The 24,694-nt window shown below is 49.8% G+C and overlaps 9 protein-coding genes across 9 annotated transcripts; 5 read left to right on the forward strand and 4 right to left on the reverse strand.

Moving 5' to 3' along the window:
• Window positions 1–114: 114 nt before the first annotated feature.
• Window positions 115–1,984, forward strand: BKA55DRAFT_558287 (DNA glycosylase). The gene has a single exon (XM_046191861.1). The coding sequence runs from the start codon at window positions 303–305 to the stop codon at window positions 1,896–1,898; it is 1,596 nt and encodes a 531-aa protein (XP_046053979.1). The 5' UTR covers window positions 115–302; the 3' UTR covers window positions 1,899–1,984.
• Window positions 1,985–2,168: 184 nt separating this feature from the next.
• BKA55DRAFT_558288 (SEN1 N terminal-domain-containing protein) lies at window positions 2,169–8,669 on the forward strand. The gene is made up of 2 exons (XM_046191862.1): window positions 2,169–6,694; window positions 6,739–8,669. The coding sequence occupies exons 1-2, from the start codon at window positions 2,616–2,618 to the stop codon at window positions 8,597–8,599; spliced, it is 5,940 nt and encodes a 1,979-aa protein (XP_046053980.1). The 5' UTR covers window positions 2,169–2,615; the 3' UTR covers window positions 8,600–8,669.
• A 2,556-nt stretch (window positions 8,670–11,225) lies between these two features.
• On the forward strand, window positions 11,226–14,487 carry BKA55DRAFT_672129 (uncharacterized protein). Its single transcript, XM_046197984.1, has 2 exons — window positions 11,226–11,494; window positions 11,568–14,487. The coding sequence occupies exon 2, from the start codon at window positions 11,661–11,663 to the stop codon at window positions 14,103–14,105; it is 2,445 nt and encodes an 814-aa protein (XP_046053981.1). The 5' UTR covers window positions 11,226–11,494; window positions 11,568–11,660; the 3' UTR covers window positions 14,106–14,487.
• Window positions 14,488–14,764: 277 nt separating this feature from the next.
• On the forward strand, window positions 14,765–15,901 carry BKA55DRAFT_558301 (uncharacterized protein). Its single transcript, XM_046191863.1, has one exon. The coding sequence runs from the start codon at window positions 15,034–15,036 to the stop codon at window positions 15,850–15,852; it is 819 nt and encodes a 272-aa protein (XP_046053982.1). The 5' UTR covers window positions 14,765–15,033; the 3' UTR covers window positions 15,853–15,901.
• BKA55DRAFT_558303 (uncharacterized protein) lies at window positions 15,902–17,649 on the reverse strand. The gene is made up of 2 exons (XM_046191864.1): window positions 17,279–17,649; window positions 15,902–17,220 (listed from the first exon to the last, which is right to left on the reverse strand). Exons 1-2 carry the CDS (start codon window positions 17,348–17,350, stop codon window positions 16,087–16,089), a joined length of 1,206 nt encoding a protein of 401 aa, XP_046053983.1. The 5' UTR covers window positions 17,351–17,649; the 3' UTR covers window positions 15,902–16,086.
• Window positions 17,650–18,277: 628 nt separating this feature from the next.
• BKA55DRAFT_535190 (uncharacterized protein) lies at window positions 18,278–19,018 on the reverse strand (the record flags this gene model as incomplete). The annotated part of the gene is made up of 1 exon (XM_046189676.1): window positions 18,278–19,018. The coding sequence occupies one exon, from the start codon at window positions 19,016–19,018 to the stop codon at window positions 18,278–18,280; it is 741 nt and encodes a 246-aa protein (XP_046053984.1).
• An 824-nt stretch (window positions 19,019–19,842) lies between these two features.
• Window positions 19,843–20,395, forward strand: BKA55DRAFT_502074 (uncharacterized protein; the record flags this gene model as incomplete). Its single annotated transcript, XM_046186891.1, has 2 exons — window positions 19,843–20,004; window positions 20,099–20,395. Coding segments are annotated over 2 exons (459 nt in total), but the record flags the coding sequence as incomplete, so codon positions are not given.
• A 751-nt stretch (window positions 20,396–21,146) lies between these two features.
• Window positions 21,147–23,128, reverse strand: BKA55DRAFT_685723 (uncharacterized protein; the record flags this gene model as incomplete). The annotated part of the gene is made up of 3 exons (XM_046198835.1): window positions 21,147–21,175; window positions 21,230–22,850; window positions 22,919–23,128. The coding sequence occupies 3 exons, from the start codon at window positions 23,126–23,128 to the stop codon at window positions 21,147–21,149; spliced, it is 1,860 nt and encodes a 619-aa protein (XP_046053986.1).
• Window positions 23,129–24,404: 1,276 nt separating this feature from the next.
• BKA55DRAFT_685724 (uncharacterized protein) lies at window positions 24,405–24,653 on the reverse strand (the record flags this gene model as incomplete). Its single annotated transcript, XM_046198836.1, has 2 exons — window positions 24,405–24,566; window positions 24,627–24,653. 2 exons carry the CDS (start codon window positions 24,651–24,653, stop codon window positions 24,405–24,407), a joined length of 189 nt encoding a protein of 62 aa, XP_046053987.1.
• Between the last annotated feature and the right edge of the window lie 41 nt (window positions 24,654–24,694).

A 24,694-nucleotide genomic window follows, 5' to 3' on the forward strand; every position in this document is an offset into this window, starting at 1 on the left:
AAGTTTTGAAGAACATAATAATCATGTATTTGTTGTGTTCCGATGCTCCTTGACATTGCTATTTCGAGTGGCACAGGGTAGGTAATCGAATGGTAAAGCCACTCTGACTAATTCGGTTAGTTCAACGGCAGCGATGGTTTGCGGGGTGGAGATAGACCTCAGCGATCCTTGTGTCGACTGTTGAGGTCATTGATGCCATCAACCATAAGTAATCGCAAAACTGATCAAACACTTACTATGAACAGAACAAAAATGAGTACGCTGTTGGTATCGAACATCAAGGGATTGCCTGCTTTTGTGGAATGAAAAGCTATTTGCTATTTGTCGTCAAGTCTTGGATGCCCCTGTACCCCTGTCCGAGCCTATTTACATCATCTCCAATCTTTCGTCACTTTCACACTTGCACATCTTCTGCGCAAGTCAAGATGGCTGCTCGAACTTTACGGAAGCGCAGGGTTGCGAGCAGAGAGGAGACGCCTGTCAAGAAAAGGAAGACCGGGATGAAGGCAAAGGACCAAGTGAAAGATGAGTATTTGGATGAACTTCCGCACAATATGGGGCCTGTTCGTGCTCCCCGGAAAGATATCAAAACGATTCCCACACCTCCAGAAGATTTGAAAGAAACGAGCGACTTGACGAAAACCGCCAAAGTCGAAGAGACCTCACCTGCGGCCAAATCGAGCATCAAAGCTGTGGACACAGATTCACCCCAGGTCACGGAGTTTACAACCCGGAGATCACTCCGCCCGCGGAAATCAGCTGCAAGATCTCTATACTTCGAATCTGACGACGAGACAATAACTAAGCTTCAAGCTAAGGACCCAAACAAGCCTTCGTCCATAAAGAAGGAGGTCAAGGATGATGATCTCGAGGTAGCAAGAGAAGCACCAGTTCGGAAAACGGCCAAAAAGACGAAGGAAAACCCGTATGGGCTTACTCCAGGCATAACGCCTTTTCCAGAATGGAACGCCCCATCAGCAGAAGAATGTGAAGAGGTTTATCGCCGACTGGCGAAAGTCCATGGAGAAGCCAAAGCCCCCGAGAAGATACCGGCGCCATCGTTGGAAGTGTCGGGTTGCGGAGAGGTGCCATCTGTTCTAGATGCCTTGATTCGTACCCGCTTAAGTGCAAACACCTCCAACCGCAACTCAAGTGCAGCATTCAGAGGGCTGGTGACCACATTCGGCACTGTCGACAAAGGTATTGGAAAAGGCAGCGTTGACTGGAACAAGGTCAGAATTGCTCCTTTGCCCACCATCGTTGAATCAATCAAGACAGGTGGCTTGGCTCAGGTCAAGGGTAAAGACATCAAAGCGATCCTGGAATTAGTTCATGAAGAGAACACAAAACGACGAGAGGCTTTTATGCAAGAGAAGAAAGGAGGTAACTCATCTGGTATTGCCGGAGCAGACAACAAAACTCAAGGTCAAAAAGATCTTGAAATCTTGAAGACAGACCAAGAGATTCTGTCACTAGACCATATTCATGGGATGGCTCCAGATGAAGCCATGCAGACACTCACTAAATTCCCTGGAATTGGCGTCAAGACAGCATCTTGCGTTATTCTCTTCTGTCTCCAACAACCTAGCTTCGCAGTTGACACCCATGTTCACCGCATCAGTGGATGGTTGAAATGGATACCCCCCAAAGCCACTCGCGATCAAACATTTAGTCACCTGGAGGTGCGCATCCCCAATCATCTGAAGTATGGATTGCACAAACTGTTTGTCCAACACGGACGAAGTTGTATCCGCTGTAGAGCAAACACAAGCGAGGGGAGCGAAGAATGGAATAAATCGAAATGTCCTCTTGATGGACTAATGGAGCGAACAGGGAAGAGGCAGTATGGAGGGAAAGCAGGATTGAAGAAGCAGCTGAAGGAAGAGGATATTGATTAAGTGCCTATGATTAGTTTGTGGGTTATTTTCGTTAAATAAAGTTGCACCTCTTCAGCTTTTCGTGCAACTATCTCTTTTACACATGCATAATCCTGCCTGTGTCTTATCACAAGCCAATTCAGCAACCCTTTCACCCACAATAGGCATCAGTGGCTAAGGTACCACCACCCAGCTAGCCACCGACGAACGCCCCCCCGCTATTTCTCATTTAACCCCCTGCAGAAAACGCGGCAACTCAAGCGCGTCAAAGCCAAGCCAGTTTCCATCAATCTAGGAACTTAGCGTGACAACTATTTTCCTATCCTGATCTACAACCTTCACATTGCATCGTAGGCTCGTTGCCTTGCTGGATTACAAGCTTCGACAGGACATCAAGGGACTCCGTACATTCTCTGCGACTAATCCTTTCATTCGCATCACTCTATTGTCCCCTAGCGTTGTCCCGCAAACGTTCAGACATTCACGGATTGCTTGATTTCGAAGCCCAGAGTGCCCCGGCAACGGTCCCTGAAGTCAACTTCAAATTTTCGACCACCGCCCGTCCAACCTTTTATTCTCCGCGACGAGCTCGACCTTTACTTCGGCAATTAACATCCTCATTTAACCTGACGATTCATTCTCGCAACCTCATGAAAACCCGACCTCCCACTGTACCCCCGAACCCTTTGTTTTAGCCACGATCCTGAGAGATGCGCCAACGTATCTGCGAACCCTACAATGGATCTTCATGAGCAACTCAGCCAATGGTACGAGAAGATTCAACGCTTCGACGAGGAATGCCATCTCCTGTGTCCCCGTATCAACGACGAGGATAATGAAAACTACAAACTCGTCAACGACCCCGATTCATCGATTACGCAAGAAGAAAAGAACAGTCGCATTAAGGCAGGAAAGGAGCGACTCGAAGTCACATACTGGAATTGCCTGATTTTTGGCTTCGATCAATCAAGCCAAGGGAAATGGGGAGAGCAGCTCAGCGAGAGGCTTAATGGTTGCCTAAAGCACTGCGCAGATTGTGTCTATAATTGGCATATGCAACGCAGAGAACTCTTGCAGCAATTCCAAGAACGGTGGAATGAAGAGGTTGTAGTCGACATCCGATCGATGCTGGAACGGAGAGATGTTGAACGAATCGATCTAAGCCTGCGATGGGCCAAGGGGTTTATTGAGAAGATCATTTCAGCAGGCTCTACATTCAAGAAATCCCAGCTCGGTGAGCATCTCCCCGAGGTCCACATCTCTGTATACGAGGCACTATGCTGCATGCCGTATATGGAGGATCCGGATCGAAGGATCACCTTTCAGTATGTTTTCCAGCGACTTCAAGGAAAAAGTGGCCTTAAACTTGGGACCAAGGAGCCTTTGCCTGGAATGACCTACTTCATCTTTGACCTTAAGAATCAGGATCGCCGAAAATGGGCAACAGATAACTATCGGAACCTTGATAGTAATAGTATGACACTGGAACAATTCGACTGGGCTGTCAGCAGCGGCCTGACAAGGGCCATCGACGACATTTCTAAAAAAGAGCCTCAAGCTATGGACTCATGGCCTGAAATAGAGCAGTTCTGGGAAGGATTCAACGAAATTCTAAGGACCTTAACTGCGGACGTGATTCTGCAGCGGTTACGAAATCTCGAACTGAGTACCGGAATCAATCACATTTACGACCTTCTGTTCCGCCATATCCAGTTCTGCCCCGCCGAGAGTGTCTTGGTGATGACCATCACAATACTCACAAACTTTCTAAAGAAGGCACCCAGGGCTTTTTGGGATGTTATTGGCGATGCCCGGCCTAATGTTATCGCCGACTTGCTCTTTGCGAGTCCCGGATACAAGAATCTCCTCCGTCAATCCCTAGAAGATTGCTGGACTGGCTACGATGGTAGCATTTCTCGCGGTCCCTTTCCTACGTCTTGGGTTGACCCATGGCTCCAATCAGTCGGCCGCGATCGCAGATATGACGCTTGCGAGGTCTTGATGCACACTCTCTTCGAGTCACTTGCGAAAGACGAGACTATCGGGGAACCAGGCCGTGCGGCGTGCATTCGAGCTGGATTTGATGCCCTACAACTCACCATATCAACGTTTGTCGACCCTGAGACGAAGATTGGTGCGGGAACAACTCATCTCTACGCATGCTGTGCGTTCAATCTCGTTATGAAATACAAGGACATCATTCTCCGGAATTTGCGTGCCCCTGGCCAAGAAAGGGAAGGTTGGGTGACCTTTCAAGTTGCAAACGCAGCTAAAAAGGCGATGCAAACTGCCATGAAACTTGATATGAAAATCTTTGCGGAGGAGTATATGGCTTGCCTGGAGGGCAACAAGCTTCAGTCCGCCGTCACCAGGGACTCGAAGGCTTTCTGGCAAGGTATTGTTGAGATGTTCGATTTGTCAACCGAGCAGGTCGATCTGGCCAGAGATATCGTTTTGTCATTAGAGCCCTTAATTGGTGTTGAGCAGATCAGAGCCTTGAAGAGCGACGATAAACTGAGCGATTCGAGCAAGAACTTCAACAAATCTCTTGCTGCAACGGTGGATATTCTTGGGAATCTTCTCGGTCGAATGTCCGAACTAGACGCTGCCACGGACCTGAATACCTTCTTTGACGACCGCTTGGCTTTTCAAGGCACTATTACACTCTCTACCCATGGAGAGGCAGGTCTTGCTGAAGCAGCTGCCGAGCTGCTGAAGAGCTGGACCGGAGAGATTTCCCAGAGCGGCGCCTTCGAGCAAATGTCACAGCTGCACCCTGAGCAGACCCTCTCCTCCATAGTATGGGCCCTAGAGCGAGTTTTGAAACCTCCAAACCCCTGGGGCCCTATCAGGCCAATCCTAAACATGAGTCGAGATATTCTCCGTGGTTTGACTGACCCCATGTCTGGAGTCTTGCGAGTCAAGACCCTTGAGCCTATGTCGGCTGCGAAGGTCTTGCGTTGGTGGAGCGAACAATGGCGTTTTGTCTCTACTGCGTGCAGAAACATTGAGGGATGGTCTCGATACATTCAGAACGCCGTCATGACAGAATTTTGCCGAGAAATCATGGAACTCGCTGAAGCCCTCGTCGCTGAGGATGGTCTCATCACTTCAGCGATTTCCAAGGCTTTGAATAAAAGTGAGAAGGATACTATGTCGCAAATTCTTATCCCTGCAAAACAGCACTTTGGTGGAATGGAGAACATGATTCGTCTGAAGGACAAGTGGCTCGTTGATGTCACAGTTAGGGTCTTGTGCAAGATTCTCACCCGACTTCGAGAAAACAACCATGAGATCAACCCTGCCTCCCGCAAGCTTATCACTGATGCTTGCCTACCTACAAACGTCCCGGGCAAGTTTGTCAGGTCAACCAATATGACTGACCAGCAGCGAGCAGAACTTCTTCAAGCCCTTGGACAAACAGATGACGAAATTCAAATCTACCAGCTTGGTGTTGCGCAGAGACCATTAGCACAGAGATCCAAAGATGGTATCAAGAAACAGAGCAAACTTGACGCTTGGTCGAAGTCTGGCACACCATCCAGTAGTACAACTACGGCAGCATCATCAAGATCTAATCGTGATGACGTGCTCGATCTCAGCAGATCTATAGACAGCCCCATCCTTAGGCAGCTGGAGGCTAAGAAAGTCAAGGATCAGGCAAAGGTCAAAGCAAAGGCTCAAGCTATGATCAAGCCTAGAACCCAGATTGCCCCTGATAAGAAGGACATCGCGGCGATCAAGGAGGGCAGACAAAAGGCCAGGCTTGAAAAACAGAAGCGCGATGCTGCCATCATTGCGAAAGCCAAAGCTCTTAGGGGAGAAACTGTCCCTGGTGAGGGTTCCGGCTTGCATAGTCTTGGCCTCATTGGCAAGGATCACGGTCGGAGCGAGATAATGGTAAACAGTTCCGAAGAAGAATCTGATGAAGAGGAAGATGATGTATCAGATGCCGATAACGAACTAGCTGCCCTTAGCACGGGAGGCCAGACAGCTCTGGAAGAAGCTAACAAGCGGCGTATGGCCAAGGCTTTGCAAGACAAAATGCGTAGACCGGTGAAGAAGGTTAGACAGCAGCGCTCGGTCAAGGATAGGAGAGCCAGAGTCATCCCTCCTATGGACCGATTACACAACACAATCCTAGCTTGGGACATTTTCCATGGTGGCAACGATCCTCCTAATGGCCCAGCAGCTTCAGAAGTTGCCACTAAGTATTCTGATCCCAGAACGTACCAGGATACGTTCTTTCCCCTGCTTGCCTCAGAAGCTTGGCGCTCTTTTGTCACAGCCAAGGATGAGCTCACATCCCAGCCATTCGGTATGAAGATTGCAAGCCGTGCGAGCGTCGACAGCTACCTGGAGGCGACGTTCACGATGCCAGTGGTCCAAAGCAGAGAGCGCGGTGTTTCCGAGGGCGACATTCTTCTTGTCTCAGAATCGGAACAACCTTTGATCGACCAGACAGCTCGACATTGTTTGGCCAGGGTTCACCGCATCACCTACAAAAAGGAGCTGATCGAGATCACATATCGTGTGGCTTCCCGAAACAACCCCATGACACAGGTGTTGACCCCGAATGTCAGCGTGTTTGGAGTGAAAATTACCAACATGACAACAATCGAACGAGAGTTCGCCGCGTTGGAAAGTCTGCCGTATTATGATCTAATGGACGAAATCCTGAACGCTGAACCGTCTCCTATTCTACAATATGGAGATGAGAAGATAAACAATTGTATGGACAATTATGCTCTGAACCGAGGACAGGCTACGGCGGTTTTAGGCGCTCACGACAATGATGGTTTTACTCTTATTCAGGGGTAAGTCTCTCGCTCTTGCTTGTTGACAAAGCTAATATAAGCAGTCCTCCTGGTACTGGAAAAACGAAAACCATCGTGGCCATGGTTGGAACCTTGCTCTCGGAGCAACTGAGTCAATCAGGCCATCAAGGCATTCCCATGGGCGTACCTCTACGACCGAACGGTGCACTAGGTACACCCAAACAAAACCGTTCAAAAAAACTTCTTGTTTGTGCGCCCAGTAACGCCGCTGTAGATGAATTAGTGCTACGTCTGAAGGCTGGTGTCAAAACGATCTCAGGGAAAACCAAGGATATCAACGTGCTACGACTCGGTCGAAGTGATGCCATTAATGCAGCTGTAAGGGACGTCACTCTAGACGAGCTTGTCAAGGCCCGCATGGAGGGCGACCAGACCAAGGATAAAGCCAAGGCCGACCGTGACCAACTACACGAGAATGCCGGGAAGGTGAAGGAAGAGCTGGGAAAACTGCGTCCCCAACTGGAAGCAGCAAAACTCATGGACGATCGAACCCTTTACAACAAGCTATCTCGAGAATTCGACGAATTGAAGCGACGCCAAATGTCCTACGGAAAACAAATCGATGCTGACAAGAGCAGTGGCAATTCTGTAGCTCGAGAGATGGAAATGCGGCGCCGTCAAGTCCAGCAAGAGATCCTCAACAACGCCCAGGTTCTGTGCGCTACTCTGAGCGGTAGTGGCCACGAGATGTTTCGAAACCTGGAGGATGTCGAGTTCGAAACAGTCATCATTGACGAAGCTGCACAGTGTGTTGAGTTAAGTGCCTTGATTCCACTCAAATACGGCTGCTACAAATGTATTCTCGTTGGAGATCCTAAACAGCTCCCCCCTACAGTTCTGTCACAGTCAGCAGCGAAGTTCGGTTATGATCAAAGTCTGTTCGTCCGAATGCAGCAAAATCACCCACGATCGGTGCATTTGCTAGATATGCAATATCGTATGCATCCAGAGATCAGCATGTTCCCCAGCCGCGAGTTCTACGAAGGACAACTCGCCGACGGCCAGAACATGCATGAGCTCAGGCAACAGCCGTGGCACAAGAGCGCGCTACTTGGTCCCTATCGATTCTTCGATGTCCAGGGTGTCCAGGAGAGAGGCCACAAGGGTCAGTCTCTGGTCAACACTAAGGAGTTGGACGTTGCTATACAGATGTACGATCGCTTTAGTAACGAGTACCGCGAATGCGATTTGACTGGCAAGATCGGTATCATCACTCCTTACAAAGCTCAACTTTATGAGTTAAGAAACCGCTTCCGATCGCGATATGGCGAGAATATCACAAGCATAATCGAGTTCAACACCACCGATGCTTTCCAGGGTCGCGAATGTGAGATCATTATCTTCTCTTGTGTTCGGGCCAGTTCTACAGGCGGTATCGGTTTCATGACTGATATTCGACGTATGAACGTCGGTCTGACTCGTGCCAAGTCATCGCTGTGGATTCTTGGTGACTCGAGAGCGCTTGTTCAGGGCGAATTCTGGCGAAAACTTATTGAGGATGCCCAAGCCAGAGATCGCTACACGAATGGTGACGTCTTGTCTATGTTTAGGAAGCCCCTCGAAAAGGCAAAGCCGGGCGCTTACCTTCCCCCACCACCCCAAGCCCAAGACCGTGATGTTCCAATGCGAGATGCATCTTTGGGAACATCCTCACTGCCCTCATCTCGTTCGAACTCACCAAAAGTCGAAGGAGCTCAGCAACCAACAGCTCCCACAACTCGCATACCTGGCATTGGAGGAGGTGAACCGGCTGGAGTTGTCCCACGCTCTGCTGGGCCTCCCGTCATTCATACCTCGTCAAGCAAGCCTTCAGGAGAAGCACGAAAGCGATCACATGACGGACCAGATTCAAATCAGCCAGTTCCTAAAAGGGTACGTCCATAACCAGAACAGATACCGAGAGCAATATTTTGTAAGCTAACAACCAAATAGATAGCAAGTGATAAGGCTCGGGGCGGTGGGCTCATGGGCAAGTTTGGGAATAAGTCGCACCGGCCGCCCAAGGCTCCTACCGACCCTTCAGCGATGTCAGTAATGGGTCTGGCGCCTCCCGAAAGACCGCCTGCAGCAGCGCCGAGCAGTCTGTCGATACCCAGCGGACCCCAGACCCCAACAGGACCCCGAATTCCGACAGGACCTTCGAATCCGGGGCCTCAAAATAGCAACAACCAGGTATGCCTAACACTCTGAGTTCGATGAGACGCTTCGCTTACACTGTTCCTAGCAACGACGTCCACCTCACCCGCCTTCCTCCCGCAAGAAGGGAAAGCCAAATCTCTTCGTTCCGAAGAAACGGTAAATTTCATGACAAACGAAACCCTGTACAATAAGCATAGAGGATGAAACATAGTAGATAGCATTTCTGGGCGTTGGAGGTAGACGTGCATTATTTCATTTGTACTTGCGCATTCACGAATAGGACATAATGGGCTGTGGCGGTTTTTTCTCCGGAGGATTAGACATGGCCAAAGATGCCTCACTCCTGGCTTCAGTCAGAAGATAGGCTCGCATATATGAGTGAGCCGCCTACGGTGATATGCAAGGGGGCACGAGAAGCCCCCTCCTGTGATAGTTGGATGGAGAACTGGAGCATTAAGCATTGAGCCTGACCAGCCTAGAAGATTATGAGGCCAACCGTTGAGGTTGAGGCGCTCAATGAGAGTCATGAGGCTTGCCATCAATGCTGGAATATGGCAATGCGCAGAGAACACCGCATCATTTCCACCAGCTCAATCACAGTTGAGGTTTGATTTGCGTCACGTGATACAGTTGAAACAATAAGAATGGAGGAGATGGCAGTGCATGTTTGCGCTGGGCATGGGTCAACTCGCTTAATCGTCCGGTAGTGAGGACGATCATCAGCCGACAGGGATTGTGTCATTTCAATAGACAGGGAAAAAGACAAGGGGCCCTAGTAGTGAATGAAGGCAGGTAATGTCCGATCCTGGTCAAGTTCCCACAGACAATACCAGACTCGTTTGTGCACTTACACAATCATGGTCAGGTGCAATAGACGAGCCAACTTCTACGTGATCACAAAAGGGTGGTTGTGCTATGATGTAAAAGCAAATGGTGATGGAGGTATTATTGACGACAGTGGCCTTTTGGCTTTTCCAAAGAGGGTCAATTCAGCTCAGATTGAATCAATGCCAAGACCACAGAGAGCAGGGAATGACGCTAGAGTCTGGAGATAATGATCAGTAGGCACACACATCATATCCTCTGGGTAACAGTTGGTAACTTGGCACAGTGATGGCACTAGCGGTCTCCTACAGAGGAGATCAGCAGTGGCGCTCGGAAAGGCTTTTGGCGGTTGTAACGACCTGAAGGAAGAACCCTGTGAGCTGAAAAGAGATGGCTACCACCCTCTCGGGGTTGAGTGAAATGTTTGTGGGTTGTTGGATCAGGGAGCTACTCCTCGGGATTAGATGTCAGAAGACTCAAGACTCTGAAAAGGGAGCAAGAATAAACTAGTCAAAGAGCCAACTAAGTTCATCCTAAACGTGTTCAAGTATTTTTTAGCATCTAGGGTAGGATTGATGATGAAGTGTTGAGTTCTCTGTTATCGCCTGGCTACCGCACAGTTTGAAGATTGGTGCATACGTAAGTGGTGGTTCAACAAGTCGCCCAAAGTTCAGGACAAAACAATGCGAACATGGCTTAGTTTTTCAGCTGATGCTTGGTTGAAAAGTGGCCATGATGTTATTTTTCTGCGCATACCTCTATCTCTTGTGAACCACCTGAGATACCTGAGATGGTAACACAACTCACAGTGGTGACGACAGCCAGCGAGCCAGCCAGCCAGCTGCAACCACTGGCCGATGACTTTCGGCAACCAATTACTGTGGATTATTTCTTTTTCAAGGGCAAAGTTTGCGAGCGGCTGGGATTCAAAGATCTGTCCACTTGTATGTGCATCACTTCTGGTGGTCGACGAAGAGACATACATGCATAAAGAACAATACCGCGACAACAGAAAAAGCAAAGAGAAAAAGTGACGGAAACGAAGCTAACTAACGGTTAGGAAAATGAGATCTCCAGCGCAAATATGACTAGGGATAGTTTGACAAATGAAACTATTTCTGCGCCGATCTTGGTTGACATCCCGAACAACCGGGTTGTCGTGCCGTATCGCGAAAGAGTCGTAATTACAACATCAGAAAGGGACCCAGCAGATAATGGAGATGAGTTGAGCTAGCACAAAGGAGAGCACGATCTCCCTTTTGGTGAATCTGTGCTTTAGAGGCTCTGATTGGGGAATTAGCGAAGACGTTTCCACTCCATTAAATCCAACGGGCATAATTAGCTTTCGGATCCTGAGCTAAGACTAAATAGCGGCACTTGGCCTTGGTGGCGCTCCAGGGTTTTATGGAGAGTGACGGCATACATGGGCTCTAGGACCTCTCTGATGCTCCTGCTCTTGTTGTTTGTCTGCTCTGACGCGGTTGGGAAGGTCCCTGGACGGGGATTGACCAGGTTGAACTGGGCTGAACTGGGGGGGGGGGGGGGGGGGAGAGTGGGATGAGGCGTCACCCGCAGAACATGTAATTTCTTCTTCTTTTCAACACCATCACTTCTCAATTTCTCATCTTTGTCACAATCTTGGCCTTGTTTTGTGGCTGTCAACGCCCAGTGTAAGATATATGTATTCGCGGTGACACAGACTACCTCCTGTACCTATCATACCTACTACCACTCGGGTCACCGGTTTGCAACCACCCGCCTCCTAATCTCCATCCAAGGGAGGACACGAGAAAAGCCCCGAAAGACAGCCAAAAGGTGAGACTTATTTGAGAGATTCCCTCGTGTACATACCATGTCCCGTGAATACTCAACTGACACGTCTACCTAGCTCAGGCCTGTCTTTCATGGATGCAAGTGCATCGTTGCGCAAAAGCGTATAAGCCCATCCCATGTCCTGTATCAGTTGTTAAGTTGGCCCGGCATGGCTCAGGTTATTGGCCTTGATCCTGAGGCCTCTGTCAAGTCGGGCAGTGGCGCTTCTTGTCCTCGCACAACAATTTCCCAAGCTTTCACTTCGTCTGCATCTGTGTCTGCGTCCACTGTCCCCAATACAAATCGGTTTTCGTATCAGCATCTGCAAAGGCCAGGTTCTCAAACCCAGACCCAAGCACGTACCCGGCCAAGAGCAAAATCTGCATCAAATTTGCTAGGTGGTTCCGAAAAGGACAAGGACTTGCATTTTCACGACGACACCTTCATCGATCAGCAGCAGGAGGAAGACGGGGAACCGCATGATGGCCTTGCAGAGCTCATTGACTTTCTGAGGAACCACAGTCCTCCCTCAGGTAACTTTATGTCTATCCCTGATGGGATTTCCCCGGAGGAAAGGGGGCGATGGTACAGGCTCCGAAAGTTGGGAAAGAGGAGTAAATCACTCTCCAAGGCGCCCCAGACCATTAGACTTCCAGACTCAGCTGTCTCAGGCACAACGATAGGCGGACATCGACATATTGCAATTTCCATCCCCTTGGACGCCTCGCCGTTTGGTCGAACTCCCAGGTCCCAGTATCCTATATACCAGCACCGGAGTGTGAAGCCTCTCACTTCCCAGTATGCTCCTACCAGAGCAGTCTTGAACGACAAAGGCGTCGTGACAGTGCTACGGACCGTCACTGAGGACAGGGAGTCATCGCCTTCGGTGAGCCCGGCAAACTCTCAGCTTCTCCTATCTACCATCCCCCAAAAACCCCCAAACCTATCGACCAATGGACACTATACTCTGGCGCCTATTAATAGCAGTAGCCAAAGTACGGCACCGGAGCATTTGAACGTTTTGGCAACGCCTCCTCCGAGGGTAGTGACTCCGGACCAAGTCAGACAGGCTAATGAGCAGGGCCGAGGGTTTCAAAGCAATGAACAGGGGAACACATATGCAGGAAGCCCAAACAATCACGACAGAGTTCCTTCACGGAGTCCCAGCTTGACAGGGGGTCGCTTCGTGCACCTCGGCGACCTATCGATCGACACTATGATGTCTCAGTCAACCAAGACAGAAGCCCATCAGGTTCCTACTTCATCTGCCCGCCCCGTTTCCCAGGATGGATCTTACCAACCCTCGCTTTCCAAAAGCATAATGACTACAAGCGAGAATGATCCTGTTGTTGCAGAGGCCAGGCCAGTTGAGGCAAGGCCAGTATCAGTCAGGGAATCGCGCATTCGATTATCCACGAAGAAAACCGAGGAACCTTCTGTTACTGTGATCACTAAAAGCCCGCTACGTATCCAACGTCAGGGTTCTAGGAAACAAACAGCAAAGGAGAGATCTTCGACACCTGAAACCAAATTGTCACAGAGTCGCCGTGATAAGGTTAGGGATAAGAAAAAGAAGGATATGGAAGCTGCCTCATTGAAACGACGCAGTATGATATCTATTTCGATGGGCCCGCAGCCCGATTCTGAGCAGGAGACTATCAAAGAGTCGCCTAAAGGGAAAACAGAAGAGCCACCACCAGTGCCACTCAGGTCTCCCCAACGCCAGAGCATGTGCCCTATCATGGTTGTCGCTAGTGTCAAACCATCACCTCCCCCATCAGCGGTTGTCCCAGCTTCGCCAAAGAGACAAACGACCACAAACCCAGAGGACTTAACCTCTGCTATGGAATCTAAATCGGACGAAGCAGTACCTAAGCAAGAAGACGACATGTCAAGTCGAGCAATTTCCCCATCTCCAACCTCATATCAGAACGGGTCACCGACGCCTCCCCAATCCGCTCACTCATCACCAGCTCATAAAGTGGATTCACAAGATAGAACATCCCTTACGCGACGTCGGGAGTGGAGTGCTGCTCGAGAACAGGAGCGTAAACGAAAAGAAGCCGCCTCGAACGCCAGTCCCCGGCTCAGGGCAAGGAGGACCGTCACGATGAAAGAAGACACCGAGGACACCACCCCCACCGTGGAAAAGGAGGTTTTGCGGCGATATGAGGCATACCGCGAGTACCGCATCAGGGAGATGGAGCGCAGAATTAAGAGATTGGAACGCAATGGAGATGTCTGGCTCCGGGCCCTTGTGCCAGTATTGGACAATCTCAACCGCACGCTGGCTAACTCTCAAGACGAACGCCCTGGCGGGGCAAAGGGGTGGATTTCTGATGATGACCGTTCGCATTTTCAAGCAACGTCTAAAATGAGGCCATCAAGCCGAGGGCGTATGATGACACGGACAGGGACATCAGAACGAGAGTTTCTGGAGCAACTTGTGAGGACCAAAGAAGAACTTGAGGCAGGGAGTGTCAGCGACGACATGAGCGGCTTTGATACGATCGAACCTCTGATGAGAGAACTAGCTGGTCGATCTCGACTAAGCTTTGAAGCAAGATCGCTTGGAATGGATGACGAGGGATTGCTGTATTCTCTTTCCGAGTAGTGGTCTGATAGACGGCGTATATAATCCAATTACAGGAGAAGAGTATGGGAAAGTTTATTTGTTTTTACCCACGGTATAGGAATGGCTGGTTGGTTTTTGTGCAGGATGAGCGAAGCGTTGGATTTTGGCTACATTCAACAGCGTTACTACAGTATAGTCTTGCACCCGACGTGCATTTTCCTTGCTAACGCCTATCATGATAAGTCTAGAGTGTTCCCTGGTATGTACCGTATATAGCCCAAAATAGCTAGTTTCTTGTTTAGTTTCACTGAGTTTAATATTACGTAGCTCACATGCCGATAATCCAAGGTTATCAGCCTCGCTCGCTTCTCACCTGCAAGGAAATGTCCCTCGCAGTGTCATGGCTTAAGACTAAATTATTAGGTGAAAAATAAAGAACAAATCATAAATTATAAATAAAAATAGATAGAGGCTATTAAGTTTACCCCTGAAATATCCTAAACTTATGTTAATATTCTTACCACTTGGGGATCAAAGTCTGAGTTCTCTGCCATCCTCTTGGCACCTCCTGCCTGCTGTTACACTTTAAACATAGTTCCAATGCCACGATCACAGGGTTCTGTTTATACCTAGTTGGGCAACAAGCTTCTGCACTTGGATCGGGCCCCCTCAGGGCGAGATCTTATATGACGTAGGTGATCCCACCTCACACGAGCCTGCGTCTACGCATCATCAAAGAAAGATATGAGATGCCATGGAGCTAAATGATTGCCAAAAGAAATATAAAAGATCAATAACAACTAGCTATTTATAAAGCTCGTCTGAGGTACAAGCAGGATTTTCTTTTACCAATGGCACCGATTTAAATTTCCTCGTACCAGACATTCATCCTTCTAACAGCCAACTTGTTCAGTAAACTTGGCTCACATGAGGAAGCCCTCAGACATCCGACTTGAGTGAACCAATCATGAGCAAGCCTTGGATCTTTGTATGCCCTTCAACCCGAGGAATTGGTTATGCTCTCACTCGACACCTCCTCCAGAAGACATCCTTGCCCATCCTCGCAACAGCTCGTCTCCAACACGACCCAGAAGGTGTGAAGAAATTACTCCTCGAAGGTCTCCCCGAGAAAGAAGGTCTCACCAAACGCCTCTCAATCGTTCACGCGGATGCCACAGACGAAGAGTCTCTCATTGATGCAGCTTCCAGAGCTGCCGAGCTGTTCCCCCCTGACAAGCACCATCTGCGGCTTGCATGTGCTGTTCCTGGCGTCCTCAAACCCGAAAAGAATGTCAACCAGATAGACGCCGAGGCTAGTCTGGGGCAATTCCGTATCAACACCATTGGTCCTCTACTTCTTATTAAACACTTCGACAAGTTTCTTCCCAGGCGGACCTCTGAGCTCGAGGGTAGCCCCGACAGCGATGAGGTAAAGATGCCTCCCCACTCGGTATGGCTCAGTATGGCAGCTCGGGTTGGCTCCACGTCAGATAATAGGGCTGGGGGATGGTTCTCATATCGGGCGAGCAAGGCGGGAGTTATCAGCCTGGGCAAGAGTTACGACATATTTCTTCGTGGGCGGAGTGGCGATAAGGCCATATCCATTGCCTACCACCCTGGCACGGTCAAGACAGACCTCAGCAAGGGGTTTTGGGAGAGTACAAAGGAGGGCAAACTATTCAGCCCCGAATACGCTGTCGACAGACTTGTGAAAATCGCGACAGGTCTCCCCCTGGAGGGTCGAGGCAAGTGTATGGACTGGGATAACAAGGAGATCCTCCCATAAGTAAGACGTAAACTACAGTAGAATGGCAATAAAAGAGTTCAACAGATAATGCAGCTTGAGGTTGGTCGTAAGAAAAATATGTTATTAAACCAGTATCTGCTTTGCCCTTTTCCCAAGATCTTGCCGACCTACATACCCATACATGAGACAGTGACCGCTGTCCACTCACTGCCTGAACAGGCTACCTTTTTGAACAAAGTCAAGCTCAATCACATAACTGCAGCACCTCTTGGTCTATAGCTCTACTTCTTGGAAGGAAGCCCCATCTGGTGTAGGTGCAGTCTTCGCGTTTGACTCATCCTCTGCTTCGTCATCTGACGCGTCTTGCTTATCGTCCTGTTCGGGTTTACTTGATTCTCCATTATGGGCTGGTCGTAGGGCAACCTTCTGCTCCTCTTTATCCTCGAATCGCACCTTTTGTTCCTCCTGTGGCAACGTCTTCGTCTTTTGCTCAACCTCGACTTCTTCTTCTTCGTCTTCAGTGCTACTACCGCTAGAGCTCTGTTTTCCGCCGTTCTTCTGTGCATCCGCGTCCTCTTTCTCTTTGACCTTCTCGTCCAGCTTCTCTTCCGACTGAGATGCCTGCTCACCGTTGTGAGCAGGTGGCACGGGCAGGCTCTTCTCCTCCTTCTCTGGAGGTGGCGGAGGTGAAGCTTCCTCGGCTGGGGGGCCAGGCTTCATAGCATCCAGATAGAATTTGGTGACGCCCAGAATGCGACCACTCTTCTCACAAGCCTCAACCCACTCGGGACGTACAACGGGAATGTTGCTCTCGACAGCTTTCTCCCATTGTTGCCCGCGTCCCTCAGTGGTAACAAAATGCGTCGTGTCAATGCGGACTCCATCAACAATCTTGGCCCCGATGCGCTCAACCGCGCTTGTCAAGTTGTCCTTGATGGCACTAGGCAGAATCCCGGTGGTAATGGTAATACCTCTTAGGTCCGTCATTTTGTGTGTCCTCACTGGGACGCGCTCGCTGATGAAGGTGCCGGCGCTTGTGCGCAGGACCAGGTGGAAGGTATACTCTGTATCAACAGCAAGGCCGCTAATCTTTGTGCTGTGCATCTGTAATGGGCGAGGGATATTTCCTGCCTTTTGGCCATTTCGGTAGAGACTCAAAGAGATAAGGTCGGCGGTAGCAAGCTGAATAGGATCCCACTCAAGAACGACCGAGGTTTGGGTGGCATTGCGGCATCGCAGCACTGGGGTTGCTGGCTCAGAGGCACCAAATGAGTTGTAGATACTGTCTTGGAGGGCACGGAATGCGCGATCGGCGGCGGCTTCCTTGGTCGCGTTCTGTGAAACGTTGATGTCGACGATGCTGCCTGAGGAGATGTTGGGAGGGAGGAGGATAGATGGGAATTCGATCTAACGACACCCTCTGCATTAGCAAATGTCACAAACTGATAAGACGGTTAAATCTCACCAAGCGCTTGTCCGGTGTCAAGAGGACAGTGACGCCGGCATCGACCTTGCCGACAGTGAGAGAGACGAGCATCGTTGCGACTGTCGCAGCAAACAAAGGGTGATGACGCCGAAGGTAGTCTCTAAGTGATCACGCAAGCGAAGTAGAAAAAGTGAAACAAGGGTATCTTTGAAAGGAAGAATCTGTAGACGGCGCTGATCAAATCGCCTATCTGTGCTAAGGTCTTTTGGTTGAAGCGAGAAAGGTTGCTGATAATTGCGAATGCGATAGGGATGGAACGTCAACGTGGAATCTTTGGTTGGGACAAGCGGCACGAGCAAGGACATACGCCAGCCAACAAGGGCACTAAGGACAAAGAGCTCCCGGGCGTAACCCCCGCCGCCATGGCAAATTTGGGGAAGACCCCCTGGAGCTTATGCCCTGAGCCCCTAGCAAGCCCGTCCCTGTGAGGCTCTCCGACCTCACTTGTGGGGACTCGGGAGCTAGAGGACAAAGCTCGCACCTTGCATCGGATGTTACATGTTACTAGGAAGTTAGGTACCTTATAGAACCCCTTGTGAGATTAGAATTGATGAACTGAGCTATTCGGGCTTGAATTATCTTTATTCTGATGAACATTAATGCATATGGATGTGTCTGAAGATTCTTAGACTACCTATTGTTAGGCAAATCCTTCAAGCCAACATTGCCGAATGCTCAACTTGACATGATTGGATATGTTAATATACAGTTTATTGGCGAAAACATTGGTATCAAAATTTCAAGTACACACATGAGTTACTTATAACCACACAAATGGAAATGAATAATCTGATCCATCTCTCGAGTCTACCAAAGCGTTGGCTCCAAATCCGACAAAAATCACCGTGAAATTCCATAATCAATAATGGTACTCCCTCACGTCCCTTTGAAGAAAGCCACCATAATCCAAAACACCAATTTTCCGCAAAATGCTCCCTTGGGCCGATATATCCAGTCTTGGATCTCAGGTATGTCCAGTTACTGAAGTCTCTCTTTTTCAAGGCTGTATTCTTGCCAGGTTTGCTTCAGTTGCTTCGCAACAGCCTCGCCAAAAATATGAGCTGGGGCTTGGGCAACTTTCAAGGGATCGAGGATCGTCACTATAAGCGTTCCTCGTGGGCCATTCATTGAATATCCGAGATCTTTCATGGCTGTCCAGAAGGCGCCTGTCAACCTTTTTACCATCAGGTTTCGCACCACGTTACTGCTTCCTCCCCTGCATATCGTGTATGTCCAGAGAGGCTCCTCTTCCAACTTGCGTCGGTAATTGCTCATAATCACGGGCAACATCGGGGCTCCTCCAGGCCTTAAGTGTTGCAGGTGGAAAGGGTGTAGTATATATTGAGGCGAGTATTGAATAAGGCAGTTGAAGAGTAGCTTCACTTTTTGGTCATCAGGCCCCAGATACAGGCGTGTAGCCTTGGAGTTGTCGTACTCGATGCCTGTTTCTTGTAGGAAGGACCAGACTTCCGGTGTAGTATTCAGTCTTCCAGATGGTGATACATGGTCGTTTGATGGTGGGATGAAGAAGCGGAGTGGTTTGGGGTCTGCGTTTGTTCGGTCCCGGTTCGGTGATTGTCTTGCTCTATTGGTATTTGTTCGAGAAGAGCCTTTTGTATTTCGGTGCAATATTTGTGTGGTTGATGAGTAAGATCGGTAGTTGGGGGAGGGTATCGACCGCAGGAGTTTGATTCCTGGTGAGACTTGTGCCGTTGTCATAATGGAGGAGTCGGAAGGGATCCTATCATGTTGAGATGGGATAGGATGTTTTATTCGAAAATAAGAATTGTATAGGGTGTCTCAGTGTCGTTCATTAATTGCCTAATTGCGAGGGAGTGCGCCAGAAAGTTGAAATTAAAGCATGATGAAGCGCGATGCGCAAATCGACTTCATGAGTTTACCATTTCCTAACATGCTCGATTAGGAACGCCACATAAATGCGGCTGTGCAATTGATCAATCTGCGTCACGTTAGAACTACTTAACTTTGGGCAGCAATAATGCTTTCTCCTCAGGATAACCTCTGAATTGAGAATAGATGAATTATTCATGATCAAATGGTTCTATGTCAGATTAAGCCAATAAGCTACAAGTTTTCAATTTTCTAGATTTCAAAGCTGAGGGTTACAGTATTACCTTTAACTCATCCGTGCTGCGCCACATTTAGCTCACCGTGGAATAACTAGCACTGAATCACAAGCCAGTCGCCCCATCTGTCTTGCGCCCAACCATCTTCTGCCTCTTTTGTCAGTCAGCAAACCAGCCCAGGAAAAATCCACTTTCTTTCTCAGGCCAACAACGACACCACAACATCATCACCAACTTTCTTCTTCCCACCAACACATCTCTTCGCCACTTCACACATACCGATAAACCGCTAACATGCCTAAGAACAAGGGAAAGGTAAGTCCCTCAGATCCTTCCTGTACTCGACTGTCTTTCTTTTTCCTTCACGGATCGCATTTTCACGCGCCAACCGCCTGCCCCGCCCCCACCATGTTCTTCCGCAAGAGTAACAAAGGAACCATCACTAACGATTTTTGACAGGGTGGAAAGAACCGCAGACGTGGTACCAAGGAGAACGATGATCAGCGCCGCGAGCTCACCTTCAAGGAGGATGGCCAAGAGTATGCTCAGGTCGTGAAGATGCTCGGTAACGGTCGTCTCGAGGCTCTGTGTTTCGATGGAAGCAAGCGTCTCGCCAACGTAAGTAGTCCCACGTTCGCCTGCCTAAGCCACGATTCAACGAAAGCAGGATGGACAATTCCTTCTACAACTCGTACTAACACTTCCTTCGTAGATCCGCGGTAAAATGCGAAAGAAGGTCTGGATTAACCAGGGCGATATCATCCTCCTCTCTCTCCGTGACTTCCAGGACAACAAGGGCGACGTCATTCTCAAGTACACTGCCGATGAAGCCCGTACCCTCAAGTCCTACGGCGAGCTTCCTGAGAACGCCAAGATCAACGAAACCGACTCGTTTGGTCAGGGCGAGGATGGCGAGGCCTACTTCGAGTTCGGAGACGCTGACTCAGACGATGAGTCCGACGATGGCGCCGCCGGTAACAAGAAGGAGGTCGACATTGACGATATTTAAGCTCTTCAGAGCCCTCCAAATCCCCTCCTCTCTCCACCGAGCCCCCGACGCTATCCCGTTATACGACTGTATTTCGCGGCTGGTGTTGTTGATACTGTCTTCCCTCTCAAACCCGGAGCCGAGCACCAAAAACTCTGTGCGTCGGGTCCCACGACAGTAGTTGCTGTGGAGTCGTAGACGGCCGTGGTGGGAGGGACGTCACGGCATGTCATTCTCCCTTGGACTTTCAATATCACGATCGAGTTTTCTGTCTTGTTCCGTTTTTACGCAGTTTTTACTGGACGAACATGTTTTTTTCTTATCGCTTTTTGATCATCATATTCGTCTCAAAAGCACAGGTTAGACAAGACAAGAAAATGCTTACTATTGTTTTATAAATATTTTTTGATTCTTGCACTAATGCCGTGAACAATAAAGGCAACACACTGACTATTGTCGACTGTGTTGGCTAGTCATTCCGTAATCTTGGAAAAATTCGTTAATGTTATGGGTTTCTATAGAACATAACCAATTTTTGTATGCCAACTCAAAATGGTACGTACAGACGCAGTAGAACCATTCGATAGCGCGAATCCGACCTCAGCTGCTGCGCTGATTCGCGACCAAGATACGTCCGCAGCTGAATGATTCGTTACCATCATCGTCATTGCCCATAAGTGCACGTTTTATAAAAAAACAAGTCGAGAATCCTTTGTTGACTATGTCCACTATGTCATTCCTTCCTTCTCTTGGATTTTGTGCTTGGTTCAGTTCACCAGTCATCATTGTCGCTCTCGTCATCTGATCTTGTGTTAGCACATTACTCTTGACCAACAAAAACATGTCAAAACTTACCACTCTTGGAGACCTTTTCTTTTCTCTTCTGGAGAGCAGCAGCCAAGGCATCAGCCATGCCACCGCCACCACCAGGCGCACCAGTTGTTGCAGGTGCGGCACTAGCACCGCCAGAATCGCCGCCACTGCCGACTTGAGCACCACTGCGGTCGCGGATCTGTGAGCGATCAACCTTCTTGAGGGAGTTAATGCCGCCGGCACGTTGGATGCCTTCCAGCATGGCTGATCGACCAGGACCCCCCCCTGCGGCAACAGGAGGGAGAGGAGGAGGCGGAGGAGCACCACTTCCAGACGGCATGGGAGGCGGAGGTGGAGGAGGCGCACCAGAACCTCCTGGGGGTGGAGGCGGTGGAGGAGGTGGAGGAGGTGCACCATTTGTTGATGTTGGTGGTAGTGGAGGAGGTGGAGGAGCACTTGTCGCTGGTAAAGGAGGTGGAGCAGGAGGGTGATTGTTGGCTGCCGGAGGAGGAGGAACAGGTCGGGAGCTTGGAGGCGGCAGTGGTGGAGCTGAAGAAGCTGGTACCTTGGGAGGCAGAGGAGGAGGAAGAGCCGCAGGCACGGGGTGATTATCGGCCGGTCGAGGGGGAGGGGGAGGAGGAACAGGCCCACGGCTAGGTGTTGGTGGAGGTACTCTTGAACCAGGGAAGGGAGGAGGAACTCCGAATTTGTGACTATCATTCTTCTGTGTTTCTATAGGAGTCTTTGCCGGTCGTGGAGGAGGGGGAGGTCCAGGGTTGGGTGTTACTGGAACAGCCCTTGGAGGATCCTGACGTGCGAATTTGCCAGCGTCGGCCAACGGAGGAGGAACACCAAACTTAGGTCGAGGAGGTGACGGCGCTCGTTCGGGCGCAGCATCCTTCGCCGGAGACTCTGCTTTGCCTGACCGTCTCGGGGCTGGAGGAGGTGGGGGGCCGCCTTTTCTCGGAGCCGGGGGCGCCGGAGGACCGTCTGACTGAGGACGACCACCAGGCGGCGGCGGCGGCGGCGCTCGAGAACCTCTTCCCTCATTGCCGTTCGCGGTTGGCGCTGGCGATGGTGCTGTCGCTGCTGGAGGAGGTGGTGGTGGCGGTGTCGAATGAGGCTGGTTAGCCTTCTGTTGTTCTTCTCTCAAGAAGTCTACAATAAACTCCTGGTTTTCTTTAATGAAGTCGTCCGTTAAACCCTTGTCTTGAAGATCTGCACCAAAGTGCTCGCGCCACAAAGGATCGAAAGCGTCTAAAAGTGCGAATTCGGATGGTCTTGAGCCATTGAGGTTGGGCGTTGAGTTGACAACATGATGCTGGATGGAGTTATGTGGCATTCGAGGAGACTCCGGAGGGGTCGGAGCTGTGTGCTGAGAGCTGATATGAGTCGAATGGCGATGTCCGAATAGCCCTCCCAACAGGCCATGCTTATGGGCCGGCTGGGCACCTCCACCGAAGGGCGTCGACTTTGTAGCTCGGCTTGCATTCTTCTCTCGCTCATCCATTTTCTTCTTGAACTGTTTGGCCTCCTTTTCGTCGACGAAGCTCAGACCAGCCAGGCATTCTTCGAGTTCGAAGGTATGAAAAAAGGTTCTGTCTTGGTTATAGTTCCAGGTATCGAAGATCTCCTGGTCCCAGATAACTCCTCGATTGGAAGGCTGAACAAGTTAGCAAGTGGTGGTTAGATGTGGCAGACAGCCATTAGGATATTGGATTGAGGGCATACCGAAATATCCACCATCTTGATCCAGTATGTATTTCCAACTAGATCGTTAACGAGCGCAACGGCTCCCTGTAGTCCGGTGTATGTCCATTTTGAGCGATTGGGATATGCTACGTAGAGTCTGGCAACGGCAACGGCCTGAATCTTGTTGGACTGCTTGGGGATGAACCGCTTCACGGTATCCTTATCATCGTCGTTAAGAATGGATGGCATTGTGACGGCGCAATCGAGTATGGATCACTGGATCAGTGTCGTATAATCGAATATGCCGGAGAAATAGGAACGAAGGATATGAGCCAAAGGTAAGACGAATTCGTCGGTTGTCGCCTGGACTGGACGCGTGGAGTGGCGCTTGTCTGGTCTCTCCTCTTTCAGCGTTTCGTCAGAATCGCTTGGCGCTCGCGTGAGGCAACCGAAATCTTGGGGCGGAGGTTCAAGCTCTTGTCGCCGGATAGATATATATGGCCAAGAGAGTGTGCGAGCAGCGCCCGAGCTTTCGGGCTTGAGAAGAAAGGGATCCCTCTCGGATGGCGTAGGCGAGCACGGATGGTCGTCACACGTCAAAAGGTGTTCGTCCGTGGGGAACAAACCAGGCTGGGCCAGCGGTTGGTTGGTTGGGATGATGTGTGAAGAGCCAGAGTTCAGTCCGTAACGAGAGAAGTGAGCACCAGCCACAGGCTAGAGCACTTGCAGAAGCACACCTCCCACAGCCACTATACGAAATACTGTAGTTCTCGGAGCGGGGCAACCTACGTCTTTGTGCAGCGGAACGACAAGTTTGCTTTTCGGCGGGCGGGAGGGATGGGGAGCTTAGTATACTACCTTAACGCAGAGATGGTTTTATGGCGACAATTGTGACTGTGACATGCAACGCAAGCGGTCAACTCACAATGCATCAGGTATCGAATTGTTCACCGCTTCAGCCACCTTGCCAGGTTCTAGAAAATTCGCAGGGCACCGGTCGACTGTTGGGCAGCCAGAGTTTAGCAGCCTGCCTAGTAGGTAGATAACTGCTGTCGCCTAGTGGAGCTCTTATTAGGGGCATCTAAGCTGTTTGGCTGTTATGAGGATAGAGTCTTCTGCTAGCCATCGATTGAAATACTGAGCACCTTGAGAGAACGCATAAACACATGCTCATATACCTCTGGTGCAGTTGTCAACCGAGATCTCTATTCTGATATTACTTCAAGTCGTCATGTAACCTCTAATGTCTGGCCGTACGAGTCTTGTCTCGGCTCCAAATCTAGGCTAATAATGCTGAGGGGCAGATATTGGATGGCTGCGTGTCAGCAGGGGTTTCCGAGGCTGCCGTTGGTCAGTGCCATGATACCAGCATGAGACTACGATTAGCAATCGACACGTTCCAATGCAAGTCATGGCAAGATGTCTCTGTGTTGTATAAATAAATCGTAAAGTAACCCAGTCCCAAATCCATGTATAGTCATACAATCATGTCAACAAAGTGACTTCTGCCACAGAAGTCGACCGCTTATTTCTTGTTCAGAGCCTCCATCTTGGCCTTGCGCTCCTCCTTGGTGCCCTCTTCTTGGGGCATATCCTTGGGCACGGCGGGTCCGGGGTGAGCGTTGAAAGCAGAGACCTTGTCCTTGGCCTCATCTTTGATGGGTTGGATGGAGAATTGCTTCTCGCCCTATTGAGAAAAACGTCAGTATTGGGCTTAGAAACGAAGGCTTCAGTACAGTTGACACACCTCCTTCTGTTGCTCGGTGCCAGTCATTCTGATGGTTGTTTTGGTGATTGATTTAAGAAAATTCAAAA

This window comes from Fusarium redolens (assembly GCF_020744475.1).
Source record: "Fusarium redolens strain MPI-CAGE-AT-0023 chromosome Unknown BKA55scaffold_3, whole genome shotgun sequence".
Lineage (NCBI taxonomy): Eukaryota > Fungi > Ascomycota > Sordariomycetes > Hypocreales > Nectriaceae > Fusarium > Fusarium redolens.